Source organism: Haemaphysalis longicornis, unplaced genomic scaffold (assembly GCF_048455015.1).
Source record: "Haemaphysalis longicornis isolate Haplotype H1 unplaced genomic scaffold, Haemaphysalis longicornis Haplotype H1 scaffold_8, whole genome shotgun sequence".
NCBI classification, from domain to species: Eukaryota; Metazoa; Arthropoda; class Arachnida; order Ixodida; family Ixodidae; genus Haemaphysalis; species Haemaphysalis longicornis.
The window spans coordinates 45,787,768-45,808,182 of NW_027526445.1; the positions used below are offsets into that span (position 1 = coordinate 45,787,768).

Consider the following 20,415-nt stretch of genomic DNA (forward strand, 5'->3'; position numbering starts at 1 on the left):
TCTGCCAGATGTCTGAAGAATTTCGTAGTCCAAAGTCTTTCCTGAAACTGTACTCCATTGTCTGTCGTCCCGTGCTGGAATATGCCTGGGTTGTCGGGAATGGTACATGCAAATCTAACAGCAGGGCCATTGATAAAGTGCAGAATAAGCTGCTGTCCATACTTAGACATCGCTTCCCTCACGAGTATCACCGTCTTGACACTGGACCACAGTACTTGCAAGTGCTGCCTGAGCTAACGGCTAGGCGCGATACAGCTGACCTCTTATTTCTTTTCAAGCTCATACATGGACAAATTAGCAGTGCGGAACTGCTTTCGGAGCTCCAGCTAACAGTGCCTATTAAAACCACAAGAAAATGTCATTTTTTTCGTACTCTCAGCTCCTGTAACCGACATTGCCCGCTGTTCAGGCTGCAGAGCACGTGTAACTTCTACTCTGCAGGCGTAGATATTTTTAACAGCTCCCTCAATCAGTTCAGTTCAGACACTTCCAGAATTCTCATTCGCTAATATGCTCCCTCTTTTTCTCTTACACATAACTATATGGAATATTTCTTTGCTCCGTCATACTGAATGAATCTTGTTCTAGTTATAGTAACTTCTTTTTACCTGCTTGCCTTACTGTATAGAGAGTATGCTGTTTATATGACTGTTTTGTTGTTTTCCATTTTATGGATTGCTGTTATAAGGTTACACGATTATCTGTAGTGTAGATGTTCTGTTTCATCGGTACGATGTAATTGCCAATTCTGTTGTATCCTGTCAGTTTTGTTTGTGTTCATTGCATGTAGTGTATACGCTATCTACGTTTTGTAGTGGTTTGTACGGTATACTTTGTAATATACATTCTAAAAGTTATTTTTTTTTTACTCTTTTATTTTATACGCTGTCAAAGTGTTCTTACCTTTCACTTTTTGTTTTCCTTTTTTTCACCTGTATCCATCTGTGTACCAGCACCAAGGCCTCACGGCTGTTTCTGGGCACAATAAATATACATGATTGATTGATTATTATTATTATTATTATGATTATTATTATATTACTATAATACTCTGATATTATCCTCAAAAATTGTAGTGCTACTTCAAAAGCGATTAGTACCAGTGACCGTTTATATTAAGGAAAGAAAAGCCATTTTCCGTTTCATGCCAGCCACCTTTTCGCCGTTTTTTTTTCGTTTTGGATGTTGTGGTTCTTTACGAGAGTGTTTTCTCTCGGTGTCTGAATAGTTTTACCAAATGTTCGCCCTGGCTTTTGCCGCTTTCATTTCAAACATCCAACATAATGTAGTGATTAAAGCCGGGACACTTCTTTTCCGAGAAAGAGTAACGGAAGGTGAAGAGAAACTGAGAGAGAGCATTTAGCGCCCTCTATAATGTTTGCATGCAAGTTAAAATTTAAACAATTTCCCATTTAGGCGTTCCATAAAATCTTGCCGTTCTTTCGATGTGCTGTTTTGTCGATGTGCTCTTCTGTCGCGTGTGCTTTTGAGGCTGTGCTCTTTTGTCGTGAGCCGTTTGGTCACGTGCCCTTTCGTTGTATGCTGTTTTGACGACGCCCCGCAATAATAGTCTGGAAAAGGTAAAAAAAGGCGGAATATTAGTTGACCGTGGTTAGTAGTTCCGCCTAACTTCGAAACAGCATTTTTATTGATTAGAACGAAACAGGCATGCTAGCGCCGATACACTGTATCATGCGGTGTCGATATAGAGAGAGAAGTAGAGAGCGAGAGAGAGATAGAATAAACTTTGTTTTAGCGGTCTTAAGCAAGAAAAAAAAAACCCTACCTGGCTCCCAGCTTTGCAAGCGCCGCGTGCAGAAGTTTGTTTCCTGGGGATCTGAGTTTAGGATAAGATCTGCCGCCATGTACTCGGGAGTCCAGCTGCAGATACACATGCCTAAGCGTTGACGTTGCCATAGGATTCCGGCACTGGTCAAGGACCCCTGTGAGGGCAGAAGTTTTCTTATTATAGTTGCCTGCAATGTTTTGCCCGTTCGCCCCAGGCTGTAACGCGCAGGTAAGTTTATTTAGGAAAATTCGAATTCGAAAAAATAAATGACGCCCATTTTAGTCTGTAGACGTACATCACGTCATGTACCTGGCAGATGATATTTTATTCGATGCATGCAACTATGGCAGCGGGAATTCCTTGTGCTCCATAAAGTTGCTTATCTGCTGCTCCTGCCGGCATAAAACCGGAGCGGTGAACATTGAAAGTGTTTGCGATTTCAAGTGCCTTGACCTTCATAATTTTGAACGAAACTGACCGTTGGTTCATCCCCTGCTAATTTATGTGTTTCACACGGGGGCCTTCAAGTTTCGAAAACGTTTGCGCTCATGCAGGGCCGGTGAAGCCTTGCTTAAAAATATGGCTACGTCATTCGCCCACTCAAGTCTCCTGCACGCCCTGTTTGCATGCCGCTCGGTTCCACTCGCTAAGACAAGTGAATTACTTTTGGACGCTTCAAGGTGGTACCTTGTTCGCAGCCCTAACGACTAAAACGAAGTGCTAGCTGCAGGAGCAGAAATATGTGAAACAGCGGGCTAAGGTACGCCCATTGAGGTACCGAGGAATGGTTGCACCAAAACTTACTCAGGTGGTGTTGGTAGATTGTTTTAGATTGGACTGAGTTTGATTCTAGAGAAGTTCGGGTCCTTGGCAATGCTGCTCGCTGCTTCGTTGCCAATTTCCGTGCTAAGCCTAATTTAACGCGCACACTAATATGAAGGCTACTTTTAGCAAAAAAGAACGCGCGTTAGAATAGTGGAAATCCCCAATTTCACAGCACTGCTGTCAACACGGAGTATTCACAATTATAAAACTACGGCGACACAAGTAATACGTTCCGAGTCAGGATTGATTGAGGCGCGGTCGTTAGCTATAAAATATTTCCATAAGCTTGGCTTCGAATCATTCGACCAGCCTTTCATGGTCGAGGGATTCGGGCACTCAAAAACAAAGCCGAAAATGACTCGGTCGTATACTTCAGACCGCATACAGTCGTAAACCCGCCTGTTAGACTTATTTGTTGAACTGCCCAGGCATTTATATATCATTACTTCCTTTTCCCCAACAAACATCCATGAGCCAGAGACTCTTTTAAGTTCAAGGGCAGCATGGACAGCGCATGGCTCGGCACACAAAACGAGGGTCAGGCTCGCTACATCGCTGTCAGAATGAGGACGCTTGTCTTTTCGGTGGAGGATTAAAGGGCGTCGTCTTCAGTTGTAATCACCTCCCCTGAACTCTGCAGACCGCAGCTGGTCCTCGCTGGAGGAATAAGCTTGGAATTAGAGTGGGTGTGTTTCCGTTTGAGCTGTGGAAAATGTCGGTAGTGAAGGTATTATCTGCTTTGCGTATTTCACATTTGAAAAGTAGTACGTGTCAGTTATCGTACTAATACAGACGTTTGTTTTGCTTCTCCATTCTGTTTTGGCAGGAGTTGGGGAGCGTTGCTCCTAGCGGCTTTCCTCCTGCTGCTAGTCTCGCCGGCAGATGGCAGAAGACACGTGAGTGGCTGCCTCAGAAGGGTGCCTCCTCTTATTGTATAAAGATCGTGTGTTTCTCTTTCGCTTTCCTATAGGCACTCGAACCTGCTGTTTCACCTAGCGATTTTTCCCTCATCGCATTCCGCTTATTCTAGGCGCTCCCCGCCAACTTTCGTATCTTTTTATTGCTTCAGGTATACCACTGCACGACTTGCTTAAAACTTGTGTTCAGTGTTCACTCTCATGGCGCAACGTGCTTAATCACTGCACCAGAAAAGAACGCCAAAAAATTTGCTCCGAAAAACATCATAGTAAAAAAATAGCTGGAGAAAAACGCTTGCACTCACGCTTATCTTTCTGGCAGGCGCTACGAATGCTAACGTAAGCCGGCATTCTCAGAAAATGAAGGCGAGGTTGGTCGCCAGCCTCTTTTGAGAGGGATATGGTGGGGACTAATAGGCTAACGTTGTCTACATCATGAGTGACTGTTCATTCAAGCCGCCGAGCTCATTTGCAGACGCATGTGTCTCAAGCCTGATACACCGGACATAGGACGTGTTCAATAGGCTGATTTTAGCTCGGTTTTCACTTCCGCAAGGTATACATCGGGGGAGTTTCGCGGAGCTGTGGCCCTACGAATCGCTACTACATGGCGTCCTTTTCTACTAATAAAAATAGTACTACTTCTTATGCCCATGGCCTGCAAATTAAACCAGCCAAGTTTGTCATTAGTGTTATTGCACCATAATTAGTTTATGTTTATAATTTATGCCTGTCATCTGGAACCTTTGCTAAAAAATGCAAGTAGCGAAGGTTCTTGCATTGTTCAAATAAGGAAATATAGCATCGGTATGTAACTACAGGCCGATTTCAATACTATCTTTTCTAAAGCTTTCGAAAGAATGATCTTCAATCGCCTATATAACTTTCTTGAAAAGAACTCAATGTTACAATATTGCCAGTAGGCTTTTAGAAAACGAAGGTCGACACATCTAGCGTTACTTGAACAAAAAGTATTCATTCTGAAAAGCATTGAAAAACCACAACTCACATTTGGAGTTTTAATTGACTATGGCAAAGGATTCGATAGTATACATCATAAACTACTTCTCGAAAAAATGTGTCACTGAGGAATCCGCGACGTAGCTCTAAAACTTATACTTAGGTGTAAAACTTTTACTTATACTTAGGTCACAGAAGCCAGTTTGTTCAGGTAAATAACCTCTGCTCTAAAATTAGACAACTACACTTAAGTGCACCACAAGGCAGTATTTTAGGGCCACTTCTCTTCGATATCTACATTAATGACATTGTGAACGTTGGCACTGATACAAAACACATAATTTACGCTAACGATGTTACTCTCCTTGCTTCATCTTGCGATGTCACGCAGTTGGTACAAACCGCTAATGAAGTGCTTGAAAAAAATACACAGGTTGTCAGCGGGCAACGGCTTCAGACTTAACATTGACAGAACGAAAGCGATGCTTTTTAAATCCAGAAAGAGAAATATCTTTTTACCGGCTGATATCATGTTAAACAACCCCAAAATTGAACTCTTCATGTCTGCAAAAACGCTAGGTGTTTTTCCAACCAAGAAATGTCTTGAAATACACACAAATTTTCTAGCAGGGCAACTTTCGCGTGTATTTGGGATGGTATATTATGTACGTGATCTTCCGTTTAAAGTCATGTTACTGTTGTACAATTCACTATTTTTAAGTATATTTAACTATTGTTGTCTCGTGTGGAGCACAACTTCTGCAACTAATATTAATCGGTTATTTTAGCTACAGAAAAGAATTATTCGGCTTCTATGTAATGCACCTTGCGATGCTCCTGCGGCCCCTTTATTCAGTAAACTTTGTCTACCTATCATTAAGGACCATCTTAAGTACCGCTTAGCCTACACATATACTCTAGAAAGCAAAAACAATTTTAAGAACATTTCGTTGATAGCTAATCTCCAAATTAATTCAACGCCCTATCTTACTAGACTGTCTGAACATTGGCATGTCCCTCGCCCACGTGCAAACTACACCTTGCAGATTACCGGGTATATCATTTCGAAGTTGTTGAATGGGCTTGTATTTATTGGTTTTATATATTAAGTCGCGTACTACATCTATGCTGTATAACTTGTTGTTCTGAAAGAATATGATGTTTGTGATTAGTTCCTTGTTGTTTTGTTCTGTTTGTTGCATATATTTTCTTTTTAATGACTATTGGCCTCACTTTGTTATGTGCACTGGTTGATGCGCTATCTATTGTACTTTTGAATATATTGTATTTTGGTGGTAGGAGTTTTTTTGACACACAGAAGCTGTGTCTGCGTATTGTGTATTTTGTTTCCACTCCGCTGTTGTTCTGACCCTGCCAAGGATGTACGGCATGGTCAAGTTGCTCAAAGCAACTCTTTGCCATATTTTCCGCTATAACGTGTGTGCATTTATGGAAACAAATAAACAAGCAAACAAACAGCGGGTCGGGTTCACCGCCCATGCCTTTCCTCCCAGGCCAATTAAACCCGTTTCCAATCATGAGTATGCCTCCCATAATTCCCTACACTCCTTTCTTCTTTTGGGTAGGGGCGGACTTGTCGCCGCTTAGTTAATGCAGTCCCCAGAACGTAGGCGGGCGTAACCAGCGTCGTACTTCTTCGAAGATTTCAAAGGTCTCGAAACAGTGTAGTCGATAACTGAAAGTGCGGGTGCATATATAGTCGAGATAACTTTGTTCTGCGGTTGTACTGGCGGTCCTCTATTGCAACTCGGGGACATGTTTCTCCCTCCCTCCCTCCCTCCCTCCCTCCCTCCCTCCCTCCCTCCCTCCCTCTCTTTCTCTCTCTCTGCCCTCCTGGTGACGGGAGCAGCTCATTCGGCGCGGCCTTCAGCGGCGGCAGCACCAGCACCAGCAGCACCACTTCCAGCAGAACATGACGCTGGGCCTGAACCCGGGCTCGTACCACGAGTCAGGGCCCTGGGGACCCTGGACCACCAACAGCTCCTGCTCAAGGACCTGCGGAGGAGGTGTCGCCTACCAGACGCGCGTCTGCGAGGACTTCCGGTGAGCGCCCTTGCAGCTGCAGTCTGCCCGACCCTGCCGGGAACCCTGTTGATCGCCCATTGCAAGGGACGGGGCTCAGTCCTCATCATCATTCGTCCATGTCCTGGAAGCAGCCATTTGCGCAACACAGCTTCGATACACTTCGGGTCTTATCAAGGTTTGAAAGACGAAAACGGTCTGTATCTTTGGATCATGTGCCAAAAGCCAACACCGCTCGCTTCAAGTTCGGCGGATGGGGTTCACGGTGGCCCTGGTGGTCCGCGGTAGAGCACTGGCCTCTATGAGATCTGCCAGGCTGTTTTGTTACCTCGCATGCGAACGCTTCAGAGCTGCTGATACGTCCTCGAAGGGGCTCAGGTAAGAGTGAACATTTGCGTCACGTTTAGTTCCTCGAGCTGCTGTCTCGGTGAGCTCAGGCGCTCCGATGTTTTCATGGCTGTCGAACAAACTAGCGCACAATTATCGGTCAAAGCTTCTAATATCGGTCAAACCTTCCAAATATTGGTCAAAATCGCATCACTCCTCTCTAGCTGCCTGCGTAGAGCGCTTTGAACTGCCACTCTTCTCTCTTTTTATCTCATTTTCCAGGTGCTGCGGTAAAAGCGCGGATAATTAAAAAGGAAACACAAGTCGGCGCCAGTTCCACTTTCTCTCTCTCTCTCTCTCGTCTTTTTTCCCCTTCCAGCCTCTTTCCTGGCTCTTTACGCGTACAGAGGCGATATTGCGCATATCTAACCGAAGCAGTATGTAAGCTCTCACAGCACATGAAACCGACAGAAGTAGGGCGTCCGTCGTTACCTCGACCTCATAAGGTATTGTCAACGCATCTACGTAAATAACCTATAATGCGGGTGAATGCAAGGAACGGCGGCGTAAGGGCGGATAGTGCGTGCGTGATACATCTCATGACTGCATGCAATACCCTGAGGACAGTAGGGTCGCTTGTTGCCCGACTTGGGACGTCGTGTGTTTATTCTGACGTCCTGTGGTAAGCGTCGTAAAGAACGGGCACGCGTACATTTGCTGCGGCGGCCGCGTGGCGCTAACCCGTACATCTCGCCTCGTCGATGCGTCTTCGCCTTGGTTGCCAATGCAGGCGTATACGATGGCAGGTGGTCGACGATGGCGTGTGATTTGCGTGTTCCTGGCGTAGTGCGAACGTGCCGTTGTAATCATCGTTATTAATAAATCGCTTTATTCGAATATTATGGCACTACCCGCCGCGGTTCATTAAGATCAAATCATACCCGGTTTTAATGAAGTGTTCTTTATAACGAAACCGGTTGCCTGTGTAGAGGGTTTCGTTCTCTGGGTGACCGTAAGCATTTCGGTGCACCCTTTTTCTGCGCACTAGTGGTGAAGGCATCACACATTCGCGCAAATTAGTTCCACTGAATTGCTTTCTTCTTGCTCTCTTCTGATCTTCCAGGGCTGACGGAACTCATGGCTGCGTCGGTCCGTCCAAGAGGTACTTTTCCTGCAATGTCGAGGTGAGTGTACATTTACGCGGAAGGTTCCTTTTATGAATTTCGGATGTTTCATATGAATAGCGCAGTGGTGACATATACAATGATCAGTATTCGGTAGTGTACTTAAACTGCTTCACGTGTGACGCCAAGTCACGTGAAGGGGTGGCAGTGCATGGGATCAGTCATTTGCATCCCATGCCGCTTTTGCATGGGTGTAATTGATTTGCAAACGGCTAACTTGTAGAAAAGCTACAATAACGCTGTCCTCTTCCGGTGGAAGGAATTACCCCTGTACTGTATTATACACATGCTCCTTCCGCAGTGCCTTGTCGCTGGCCAGTTTGCTTTATTTCACGCATTAAAGGGACACTGATGGGATTTGTAAACATTGCGGGATTACTACTGAAAATCGTAGTCCGGAGTCCATAGGCCATGTTTCGGCCATTCTGAGTGCGTTTTTTTATTTAGTAGAAAAATCAATTCGAAAATGCTGTCCTCTTCTCTGCATCCTCGCCCATTTTCTGTGGCGTTTTCGTGTGACGTCAGGAGGAGATGGTTTGGCTTGACTGCGCTACTCCACGGCTTGCCGACCTTCCGACAGAGTCAGTCGTCGCAGCATTTATGGTGCAGTGTTTAGCCCGCCGGCCGCCGACGGGTCGTCGCAATTCGTTCGCTCAGTTGAAACTAAGCCGCAACACGTTTGTGAATGGAAGAATGTGCCTTTCTTTACTTTGTTAGTTTGTACACTGTATCAAGCTCCCAGTCCAGGTCGCTCCACACAAACGCTGCACGACGCACATTCGACGCTTCGCTGACTGGTACGCTAGTAGGAAGATGTAAGGCCACTTGGAGGCAGGAGAAGTCCGCGAAGCCAATATAGTTACTAAGCAAATAAAATCAACTGAAACTTTTACCGTACAGCGTAAAACTAGGGAGCAGGAAGCACTTTTTTGCGCTGGGTGAACAAGCACAGTGGTCAGCAGCACGACAACGCATCTGAAAAAGCTTTTACGTCTAAGAAATGCAATTGCTAGAAGGGAGATACTGTGGAAATTTGGAGGACTCTTACTGCACGAGCGCTAAACGACAAATAGTCAGCTAAACTGCTTGTAACGCTAAAACTAAATAAAAAGTGTAAACTGGGTATATATTGTATACCTCATATTTCCCTCAACGGCAGCGTCGGCCTGTGGCCTAGTGCTCTATACGGTATTTAAACACAGAAAATAACAAAGGAGTCCCCTACGATTTAATAATAGAGAGGTTTAGAATATTGTACGCAACTATACGCAAACAGTTAGCAAACGCTATTTCTTTGCGTCATTCTCACTGCGCATGCGCCGTATGTTAAGCCGCTTCTGCGTTTAGCGGACGGATGCTATTTCAGCGAAATAGCTTGCGTACGTGAGGCCGCTTGCGTTTCTAACATGGCGGCAAGTAGCCCGGCAAGCACCCACGATTACGCTTTTCTGTCGACAGTAATTTGCTCCCGATGAACCAAGTTCTTTGTCTCTGTGTTTTTAAATACGTCGAGTGCTTAGCACACTGCCCCTCGCGCAGCTCCGTATCGTCGTGACATCGCTGACTGCCCGAACGAAGCTTTGTAGCCAGGCAAGCGACCGAAGCGGTGTTTGTGTGTGTGTGTTGTGGGCGCGTTCGCGATGATATGGGACGTTGTGTTTCTGCGGGTGGACTGTGCTTCCCATGCTCTGGATTATCTTTCTCGAGCGACGTACGACTCAACCTCGCATCGGGTATGTACAGTGTGCGTGGCTAAAAGCCCTCTCGGCTCTAGCGCCAGAGTGTTCCACCCCGCAAATCGCGCGCGAGGTGAGTGCCGAATTTACGACGGGCAGGAGGAGGCAACTGATCGCCGGTCGATTGCAGTTCAGACTTGCAACGCATGTCGTGACGTTGTGGTCGTTCGAAACGCCTCTCTCGATTGTTTTGAAGTTGAATAAAATGTATGCGTCCAACCCGGGCATTCAGTTCTGGGCGTTCTGTGCAATTGCACGAAAGAAGTTCCGCGGGACTTCAACGGTGTCTTTATGGAACTTACTCAGGTAAGAGGATATTCATGCCGTGCTGTGGCCGTGTTGCGTTCAAAACTAACGGGAAAGCGTTTGTTTAAATTGTTTGGATAGTCGTAAAATCTCCAAGAACACCGGCACTTCGCTCGCAAATCACCCGGCGAGTCATTTCACAAAACATTAAACAGATGGCGCCGTATGCATTAGCGTGCCGCTACGCAAAACTGTTGGGACGCTCTACTAAAACTCCGCTCGCGGTGTTTACGTAGCGGGACGCAAAAATTTAGCGTTTAGCGTACGTAAAGGCAACAAACGCTGTACTAAAACTCTCTAATGCTTCTGGGCCTTCACAGCATATGGCGGGCGCGCATGGCGTAGCTCCATGGCGACGTGGCTTCCCGACCGGCCCGGCAGTTTCTGCGAGAGAGTGTCACGCAGTTTGTAGAGGGCTGAGAGTCCAGCAGCCAGTACCAGATTGGTTGGATTTTCTGGAGCCGTTAATTACTCTAAAGTGATGATTAAATGACAAAGCCTAGCCGGTGGCACGGCTGGTATGTGTATGTCGGTGTGTGTTGTACCACAAGCAGAGTGTGGTCATTGTTGTGTTGTACGTGTGTGTTGAAGACTGGTAATAAAGAAAAAAAAGGCCTGTGGCCGAGTGGTCTGGTGCGCTAGGTATATGATTTTGCAAGTCGCAAGTTCGAATCCCCGACGGTACATGCTTTTTTCTTGTAAGTTGATTTTTTCGTTTTCGGCCGATGTTTTGTATACTGAGATCTCCATTTTTGGGCCGTAGCGTTCACTGCTTCACGAGTGACTTCGCAGAACGCGCGCAGACTGACACTGACGCGCTAGTGAGTTCTCGTTGGCGTGCTGTTGCCATAAGCACCGACTGCTTGCGGGCAGTGGGCACAGGCTAGAATAAGCAGACCCTTGGCCAGGTGCGAACAAGCTTTTTACGATACAGGCATGAGTGAGGCAAGCTCCAAATATGGGGGGAGGGGGGGGGAAAGCGCATGGCATTTGAGTGTGTGCGGTGAAGCGGAGGGCGTTCATCCACTGAGTAGGCCTCGGCTAGTGATTGCTACAATTCCAAGCCATCCTGGTAGGCTTATCTGAGGCATTTTACAGCCGACAACATGACACAGGCGTGGTATGGCGGTTCTTAAAATATCGAGAATGCCCATCCGATAACGTCAGATATCAAGCATGTTGTTTTACAGAACGAAAACCGAGACCTGTTTGAATGCTAACCTTGGACATCGTCCAATCAAGGTGCATCTCCTCCTGTCGTCACAGCCTTTAGTTGGTGCGGCCGCCACAGACCGTCCATGAATGTTTTAATTTTTTTCCGCTTTAGAAAATAATTACCGACTTAGCAACCAGATAAACGAGGAAAAGTGTGGTAATTTGCGCCAGTGTACGCAGTGCAAGCAAAAACGGGAGCTTGAAAAATTCCCTTTCGTGTCCCTTTAAAGATGGCGCTCACGCAGTCTCCTCCCGACCGCTACGCTAGAGTTCACTCTAGCTGTACGCCTCGAGCGCTGCCTGTAGTGGCGCCACTGAAATCCCTCTAGCGGCCCGTTTCGAAAGCAGCCGCGGGAGTCCCCGTCCCGTGCCTCACTGTCGATGCTGCTGTTGCCGCACGTTCACCACTGAGACTTACCGTTTGTGGCCTCTGGAAATCCATGTTTATATGGAGCAGTCTATGTTCGCAAATGGGGTTTGTTTACGAGAGTGTAAATGTTTCTCACGCGATCTTACTGTGGTACATCCAGCCTGAATAAGCGCCAGGTGTGTTTCACAGGCCAGTGTCGTGGAACGGGCGTATGCATGGAGCTTATTGTAGTTACACAGCGGCGATATTTTCTAACAGTGTCTTCGTAACTAATATTTTCTGAGATGTTCATGCTACGGCTATACACTATGATGTAAATCGGTTTTGTGCGCTCACACAATCTAGTGGGGTACTCATACCTGACAGCACGCCAGTTACGGTTGCCAATATCATAGCTCATATATTGATAACCACCATTTCCTAGCCAGTGTGTCTTAATTTCACGAACATTCAACGAAAGTACGATGTATAATGCAGAAATATACTCGGGGATCAGCAAACGACAAAAAGTCCTCTTGTCGTAAGGCGAGCGCCCGTAAGCATTCATTTGCTACATATACCCTCCGCGAGCAGCGCGGAGACGGGCTTAGAATGTAATCCGCGTCCGCGACTAAACGCTTCTCCGAAACATCGTCATATGACACAGGGAGCCTGCAGAATAAAGCACAAACAGAAATCCGAGGGCCTTATCAGATTACAGTCTTCCAACGACACCTTTCATCGCTTCTGAACTGCCTACCCTGTATATTTCCAAAATGCGACCACCGAGTGATCAGCTCTTCGTTGAAGTAAAAGCAAAAAAAAAAAAAAAGTGAACGCGACATTTGTTTGTGTGATCACTACAACGTTCAATGCTTGATTTCGCTCAGGATTTGTACGCAGCATTGCCCTCCCCTCCCACCGCCCATTTCTCGCGAAATAGCAGTGCATTTCGCGTCTAGTTGGTCTGGAGAATCTCACCTGGTTTAAGTTTCGACGAACGTCTTTGGCATATCAGAAGCTGCACTAGGTTTTTTCATTCCAGTTAGAGCTATTCTGTCTCTTCTTGACTTGCACAGCGTTTATTTTTCCGTATTTTCATAACTGCCCTTGGTTCCTGCTATAAGGCGTGAGTGGGCATATACTAATCGAAACACAGCCTTGTAATATAATTAACATTTTTGCATGGTTTATATTCTTATAAGAGGCAGAAGTTATTGTCCGGGATTGGGTAATCACATCCACGAAACATATTTTTCTGCGACGTATATATTCGGCACGAAGCCGAATTCGTTGACCGCGCTGCAAAACGAAACCGACCTCTCGCTGTGCCAGTATCAGGTCTAAACAAGGCGACAGTAGAATTCACTTGTGCCTGACGTTTTCGTTGATTATAATAGTGATATGCTGCTGCCGCCGCCGACTCCCGGAAGAGCGGTGACGAAGCGCGCAGAACCGCGTCCTCGGGTAGCTCTTGTTGGCGTTCCAGTAACTCACGAAGACGCAGCTGCTTTTTAGGTGACCTAAACGTACTCTTTGCTTATAGACGTCACCATAACAAGTTTTATATGGCGCGGAAATGCGAAAAGAAGCGAAACAGAACCAAAACACTGCACGAGACCCTATCAGCCATGCAGCGGAAATCCCGCGGCTTGGAGAAGCGGCGGCAGGCGACGCAGCGATCGCGAAGCTCGAGGCATATAAAATCGAGGTTTGTACGCATGACGAAAGCAGAAAGTGTGGGGAGGTAGTGCGTGTTTCTTAATATGTAACGCGAGAGTGTGACCGAGGAGATATGGAGCCTCGAGGTCAGCGCTAAAGTGTTCTTCTGCGCCTCGTCTGTAATTTAAAATAGGCGCACGCGTTAGTTGGTGCGTGCGAGCCTTCTGCGGCGTTAGCTATGATTCCAGAGGACGACAACGTACATCTGGCTGTGGGGCGTCGGCTGGCACGCGTTTCTCGCGAGTTAATTGCCACTCGAGATGTCAGAATTTCAGGGTAATTGACTCCAGCTGGAACTCGCTGAAGTTGTTGCCTTCATTTTTCTTTCCCTCGCTGTGCGTGTGTCTCGATTACACGTGTATACCGCAGAAGACGTTTTTTTTTCTTGTTTGCGCCGATACGGAAAGGGTAGTTTTCGCTCTGCGTTTGGTGCTTGTTTGGTTGTTGAAATGGAGGAATGATGTAGTACGTGTTGTGTTGAAATTACTTGAGCCTTCCAATGCTCCTAACTCGAGCGTACCCGAGAAATAGGGACTTGTTTTCTGCTAATTATGGGGGATCGACAACTCGCCTTTAGTGTTTGTTACGCTTTTAACGTTGTCTAAATACGTTTCCCATCATTAACTAACGTGTCTCGTTATAACTGATAAAAAAAGGTGAGCCGAGAAACTTCGGTCAATTACTTACAGCGAGTTTCTCACGACGACATTGCAGTGCGCGCAATGCAAAAATAGCCCAAATCTGCCTAAGGAAAAAACCAAGCGTAAGTTCTAAATCAAGTTTCCCGTTTTGCAGGGAACACCGATGAGAATAAAAAAGGCAATGCAACCAGTAAACTCTTAGTTATACCAACACAAAGAAATAAAAAAGAATAACAGAGCACAATTTTATTGGAAAGGGTCGGCACATCGGTGTGCGTGGGGTTGAAAAAAAAAGAATAAAATGTTCAGTTTAAAGGCATTCAAATCCATGGTCACTCACGCAGAACTTCGAAGTATAACAAAGCGAACTTGGCGCAGTTACGTATACGAGGTCCGGCTTGACGAAGTGGTTTTTGTGTGTGGCCCACTCGCGCCTGATGAGGCGAGCACCGGTTTTTAACTTTCAACCCTGGGCCAGAGATGCACCGCCCCCCATTTTTAACTTCAGCTCTTTCTTACTGGCAAAGTACACCCGACGCGTTTCGAAGCACCTGGATGGATCAAAGTAGCAATTGTTCAACATACGCACATCGTGTTTCTTTTCAACTGCATATTGTGAGACACTTTGACGATGCTCCCTCTGGTCTGCAGTATATGTACTTGAGTTCTATCTAACCAGTAAACCGCTAGCGGGGTCCCGTAACACTTCAGGCAGGCAGAGAATTTGTGGGGCCTTATTAAATGAGCCTGAATGATGACTTAATAAGAACAAACAAACAAAAAATGCCCGCCAGTCCACCCTGTGAAGGTGGATGGAAAGCGAAACTTTAAACGACACCCACAACGATTACCCATGCTACGTCACTTGACTTCACACATGTGGCTCCACATACGGTGAAGCCAGGGACAAATGAAATGTACTTAACGACATCCTTTACTGCTTCAAAGGGAATCTTTGCTAAATTTAAAGGGACACTGAAGTGAATTTGTCAAGCTCCCGGTTTTGCTTGCACATCGTAGACTGGCTCAAATTAACACACTTTTCATCGTTTATCCGGTTGATAAGTCGTCAGTTATTTTATAAAGCGGGAAAGAAGAAAAACTACCATGCGCGGTCTGCGGCTGCCGCACCAAATAAAGACTGTGACGTCAGGAGGAGATGGCACCGTGATTGGACGATGTCCAAGGTTAGCATTCAACGAAGTTTCGGTTTCCGTTCTGTAAAACAACATGCTTGACATCCGACGGCATCGTTGGATGGGCATTCTCGATATCTCAGTAATCGCAGTACCGCGCTTCTGCCGTGTTGTCGGCTGTCAAATGCCTAAGATAAACCTCCCAGGAAAGCATGGAATCGTAGAAATCACTAGCCGAGGTATACGCAGTGGATGAAAGCCCTGCGCGTCACTGCAGACGCTCAAATGCCATGCGCTTTTCCCGCATATTCGGAGCTTGCCTCACTCAGGCCTGTGTCGTAAAAAGCGTGTTCGCACCATGCCTAGGGTGCTCTGATTCAGGCCTGTGCCCACTGCCCACCAGAAGTAGGGGCTTGTGGCAACAGCACGCCAACGAGAACTTACTAGCGCGTCATTGTCAGTCTGCGTGCGTTCTGCGAAGTCGCTCGTGGAGCAGTGAACATTGCGGCCCAAAAATGGCGAACTAAGTTTAGAAAACATCGGCCGCAAACGAAAAAATAAACTTACACACAAAAAAAGCATGCACTCTCGGGGATTCGAACTCGCGACTTGCAAAACAATACCCATAGCGCATCAGACCACTCGGCCACGAGCCGTGCCTGCCGAGATTTTATATGTAAGGTATATAATATATAACCAGTTTACACTTTTATTTAGTTTTAGCATTTCAAGTACTGTGTGTGACTGTTACTTGTATAGCGCTCGTGCAGTAGGCGTCCCCCAAACTTCCACAATATCTCACATCTAGCAATTGCATTTCTTAGGCGGAAAAGCGTTCGCACAAGTGCGGTCGTGCTGCTGACCGCTGTGCTTGTTCACCCAACGCAAAAAAGTGCTGCCTGCTCTCTAGTTTTGCGCTGTACGGTAAAAGTTGCAGTTGATTTTATTTCCTTAGTACCTAAATTGACTTCGCTGACTCTTCTCCCGCCTTCAAGTGGCCTTAGATTAGTGGCCTTAGCGTACCAGTCAGCGAGGCGTCGCATGTGCACTTGTGCAGCGCTTGTGTGGAGCGACCCGGACTCGGAGATTGATACAGTGTACAAACTAACAAAGTAAAGAAAGGCACATTCTTCCATTCACAAACGTGTTGTGGTTTAGTTTCAACTGAGCCAGCGAATTGCGACGACCCGTCGGCGGCCGGTGGACTGAACGCTGGGCCGACTGACTCTGTCGGAAGGTCGGGGAGCCGTGCAGTAGCGCAGCCAATTTCCAGCTCATCTCCCCCTGACGTCACACGAAAACGCCACAGAAAATGGGCGAGGGTGCAGAGAGGAGGACAGCATTTTCGAATTGATTTTTCTATTAAATAAATTCGCGTAAACGCGCTCAGAGTGGTCGAAACAATGCCTATGGACTCCGGACTACAATTTGCGCGAGTAATCCCGCAATGTTTACAAATCACTTCAGTGTCCCTTTAAATCGATGTAGGATTCATGAACGGTGGTTGGTTGAGCTGTATTGGTGAAGCACAATGAGTGGAAACTTTTTTATAACATTAGGTGAAGCCAAAACGCGGTGTTAGACGAGGCCACTTCTCCTTAGTCGCTGCCGCTGCCGACGGTGGCGACGAGATCGGCGGGCGCGTTTGTGTGAGTATAGTGCCTATAAGTATATTCTAGGCACTATAGTGTGAGTGTCCTTTTAATTTTATAACTCCTAGCGCATCCGCAAGGCGCGCACGCTGCCACTACACAAACCGTGGGCGGAACGCCCAGCGGCGCGAGAGATCGCGTGACGCTATCACGTGGCATTCAGCGAGAACACAGGGGGTATACCCGCAGATGTGCTCGGTGAGTGCACCGCCTGTCTACTCCGTCTCCGCGTGGGCTCGAAGCTCAATCGTTAAGACAAGAGGCTCTAGCTTCGTTTCTGTATTCTTTCCAGGTTCGATTCCATGGCTGTGCCACTAACGTCTTATATTGGTTCACGGGAGTTTTCTGTTGACACCAACGGACGCGACATAACCCTTGGGGGTAGAGGCAAAAAGCTTCGCTTTAAAAGAAAACAAAACGCATTCCCAGTAAACAAAACAAAAATATTGCCAAGTCGACTACACATCACTATCATCTGTGCGCGCACACACACACCCATAAGAACAGACACAAAAGCACAAGTATTCCACTTGTTTTGCTTCTTGTAAGCGTTGCATAGCTCAAGTGCAGCGCGCCTAATAAATCAGACATCCTTGTCCTGCGATTTTAGCTTCCAGTCTTAAGTTATGTTTCAAATAACCTCCACCTTTAAACGTAGCGCGGCAAACTGACGTGCGCTCATGTGTGAACGGCATGCTAAAAGAGAAGAAGATGCAGCTGTCCCGAGGCTGCAGTTTCACTATTAATAGGACAGTGCTGACGGTAACTGAATGTTCGTTTGGTTTAAAATGCGGCGAAGCTACACGGATTACTTTTTGTGGCTCAGTCCGTTCAGCATTTCAACTGCGAAAAATCGCCCCTTCCCGCGCTGTTTTCCTTGTGCGTGTAGGTACGGTGAGCACGCACCCCCCCGACCCGGTGCTCCATCCCGGATAGTTTTTTTTGAGCGCCAGTTTGTTTCTCCCTTGAAAATTTTCCTGAACTTGGCGATTCGAACAATTTTTGCTCTTTCCCTTATTTCCGAAATTATTTTCGAACAGAAGCGTGCGGTCGCAAGATATACGACTCAATTCCGTGCTCTGAAATTGCTCAGAGTGTAACTTTGGACTAATGTGTCAAAGTTTTCTTTGCTGTGTGTTTTCGGGAGGACGCGGAGTAACCTTAGGTTCGTGCGTATAGAGGCGCATCTGCACTTTCTCCACGTTCTATCGGCATCTTAGAACCATTCGAAAGATTGTTTTTTAAAAGTCCTTGAGGAATTATTCGCTTATGAACAAGCTCAACCCATGGTCATTTTTACGGAGTGTTACACGAGAGCAGAGATTTGTAGGTCTGACCTTCCTATTCAAATGGCAATGGCACAACGAAACCGAAGAGTTCGTTCAAACAAAATAGACCATTTCGAATAGTTCAAACGAACGAGCACATTACTGGGGCCGTACTTGTGTTTCCAGACACCTGGGAAACCCGTCGTTAACAGTTCGCACCTGATAAGTGAAATAACTGTGGGCCTGCTTAGAAGCAGCAATGGAGAGGGGGCCTTCCACCTGTTTTTGACGGCTCGCATTCGCAAAGTCATTCCCTGAAGACTTGAAACACTATGCGTACTTTTCAAATTTGAAAAGCGCGAAATAATCGTGCGCGAAACTTGCACCATGGAAAGGTACATTTCTTTTCTTCTTCCACAGCAGGGGGGGGGGGTGGAGGGGGCAAATTTTTTAAATCAGTCGGTGGCACTACTGTCAAACGGAGTGCGCTACGCGTTGAAGGGCATTTGCACCAAGCCTGCGTACCGTTATGGGCTCTTGTGCGTTTTGCGGTTCTCAGCGTGCGTTTGTTGGTGGTTCGCTGGAAACGTGGGTGCTTGCCTGTGGCATGTATTTGTCGTGCTGTGCGTTTCCAATGCTGAACGAGTCCTGTGAGCCAACATGATTCTTGGAAAGCGTTACGATTGCTTTCCGATCTCGTAACCGTTGCGAAGCCACCGGACCCCTGCCTCACGTGGCCATAGACGACTCCGCCATCGTGCTCAACCTGAACACCGACTTCCAGCCGAGACGGAAACTGTTCGCGACTTTCGCTGCTGCTGCTGCCGCAACCTTTCACGGGGGTGATCCGAAGAAACTTCTGTCTGTTCTAGTGGTTAGAAGGCCCATCGCGCCACGTACAACTCCGACAACAGCTGGAGCGCTGAGAACCGCACTGAACAAACGGAATCGCGAGAGGCATTCGGATGCCCCAAGCGACGGCGATGCGGAGATTCGCAGAAACGAACAGCCGATGCGAAAGAAGGCGAAAAACGTCTTGCAGGCGTCTTCGCTGTTTGACGGCCGTGCCTCGCTCGCCGAACCCGAACCGGTGCAGCAGACGACAGTCGTCGACGCCAAGTAAGCAGTTCACCGACATCTCCGTGCCCACGCACTTTGTTTCCTGCCTCCCCGATCGCTTCCAGATCACGATGGCCATGGAAGTCCAGAAGCTAGCCATACCGTCGCTCCTAATGCATCGCGGCAACCTGATCAAATCGCACACAGGCTCTGGTAAGACGTTGGCCTACGCACTTCCCACACTGCACCGCCTGCAGGAGATCAGGCCCAAGCTGACAAGAACGGACGGCGTGCGTGCCGTGGTCATCGTGCCGGCCAGAGAGTTGGCGCTGTAGACCTACGAGTGGTTCGAGAAGCTGAGCAAGGCTTGCCCGTGGGTCGTTCCGGGCGTCCTGATGGGAGGGGAGAACAAGAAGTCCGAGAAGGCGTGGCTTTGCAAGGGGCTCGCGATCGTCGTCGGAACTCCCGGAAGACTGACGGACCACTTGGAGCCATCCATAGCCCTCTGAAATAACAGCTTTGTTAGTCAGCGGCATGTTCTGTATTCTCTTGTCTGATGCATTCGTCAAAGTTGGCTCTGCTCTTCATCCAATTATGTGCAGAATTTCACAGTAATTTATCCAATTCAGAGCCATTGTACAATGTGTGCCTGTATATAGGTCATAATGCTAGGGTTTAAGGCAGGACATTCCCCCCCTCCTTGGTAGTCAACGCTACTTGGCAACTTGACACAGTCTACAGCATTGGAAGCTGTGCTTTTGGTATCTGCACAGATACTCGGGTGGCGGCTTTGTGCTACCATGCCTTAGGAGTTTTTGCAAAGCTTGGATTTTTGGCCCCTTGAAAGGTATTTTTGTAATTTCATAAATGCTCTCGACTTCTGCGCATAGTTGCTTGCAGCTTGCGTGCAGAGCTGAGAGACAAAAGCTGAGTGTGACAACAGCTCGGAATAAACTGGAGCAGCATCGGGGAATTTTTTGTTTCTTCTTTTTCTTTTTTCCGCCTGAAGCCATAGTAGCTGTAATTGATTTCCCACAAGGCTACCTTCCCCAATCGGCCGTGTGCATCTGTTTACTGCCCCACCAGTGGTGATCGTAAACAACCCACGCGGCGAGCTAAACTACAAACAGTGGTATAGCCTCCAGTAATGGGTACCATATTTGACCACATTGTGCCTGAATGTTCGCCCATTCATGGCAGGTGCATTTGTATGGGCACAAGCTGCAAACTTTGCCTCTGCACTAAGAGCTGAAGCAAATGCTTGAAGTCGTACGAACCGTCTACTA

At 47.1% G+C, this 20,415-nt stretch overlaps 1 protein-coding gene across 1 annotated transcript in view; it reads left to right on the top strand.

Moving 5' to 3' along the window:
- The window catches only part of LOC144148276 (papilin-like), a 226,226-nt gene that overhangs the window by 14,020 nt on the left and 191,791 nt on the right, over positions 1 to 20,415 (top strand). Inside the window, exons 2-4 of the mRNA XM_077679835.1 lie at positions 3,441 to 3,510; positions 6,362 to 6,555; positions 7,985 to 8,045. Coding sequence (XP_077535961.1) covers positions 3,441 to 3,510; positions 6,362 to 6,555; positions 7,985 to 8,045 — 325 coding nt within the window. The remainder of the gene's footprint in view (positions 1 to 3,440; positions 3,511 to 6,361; positions 6,556 to 7,984; positions 8,046 to 20,415) is intronic.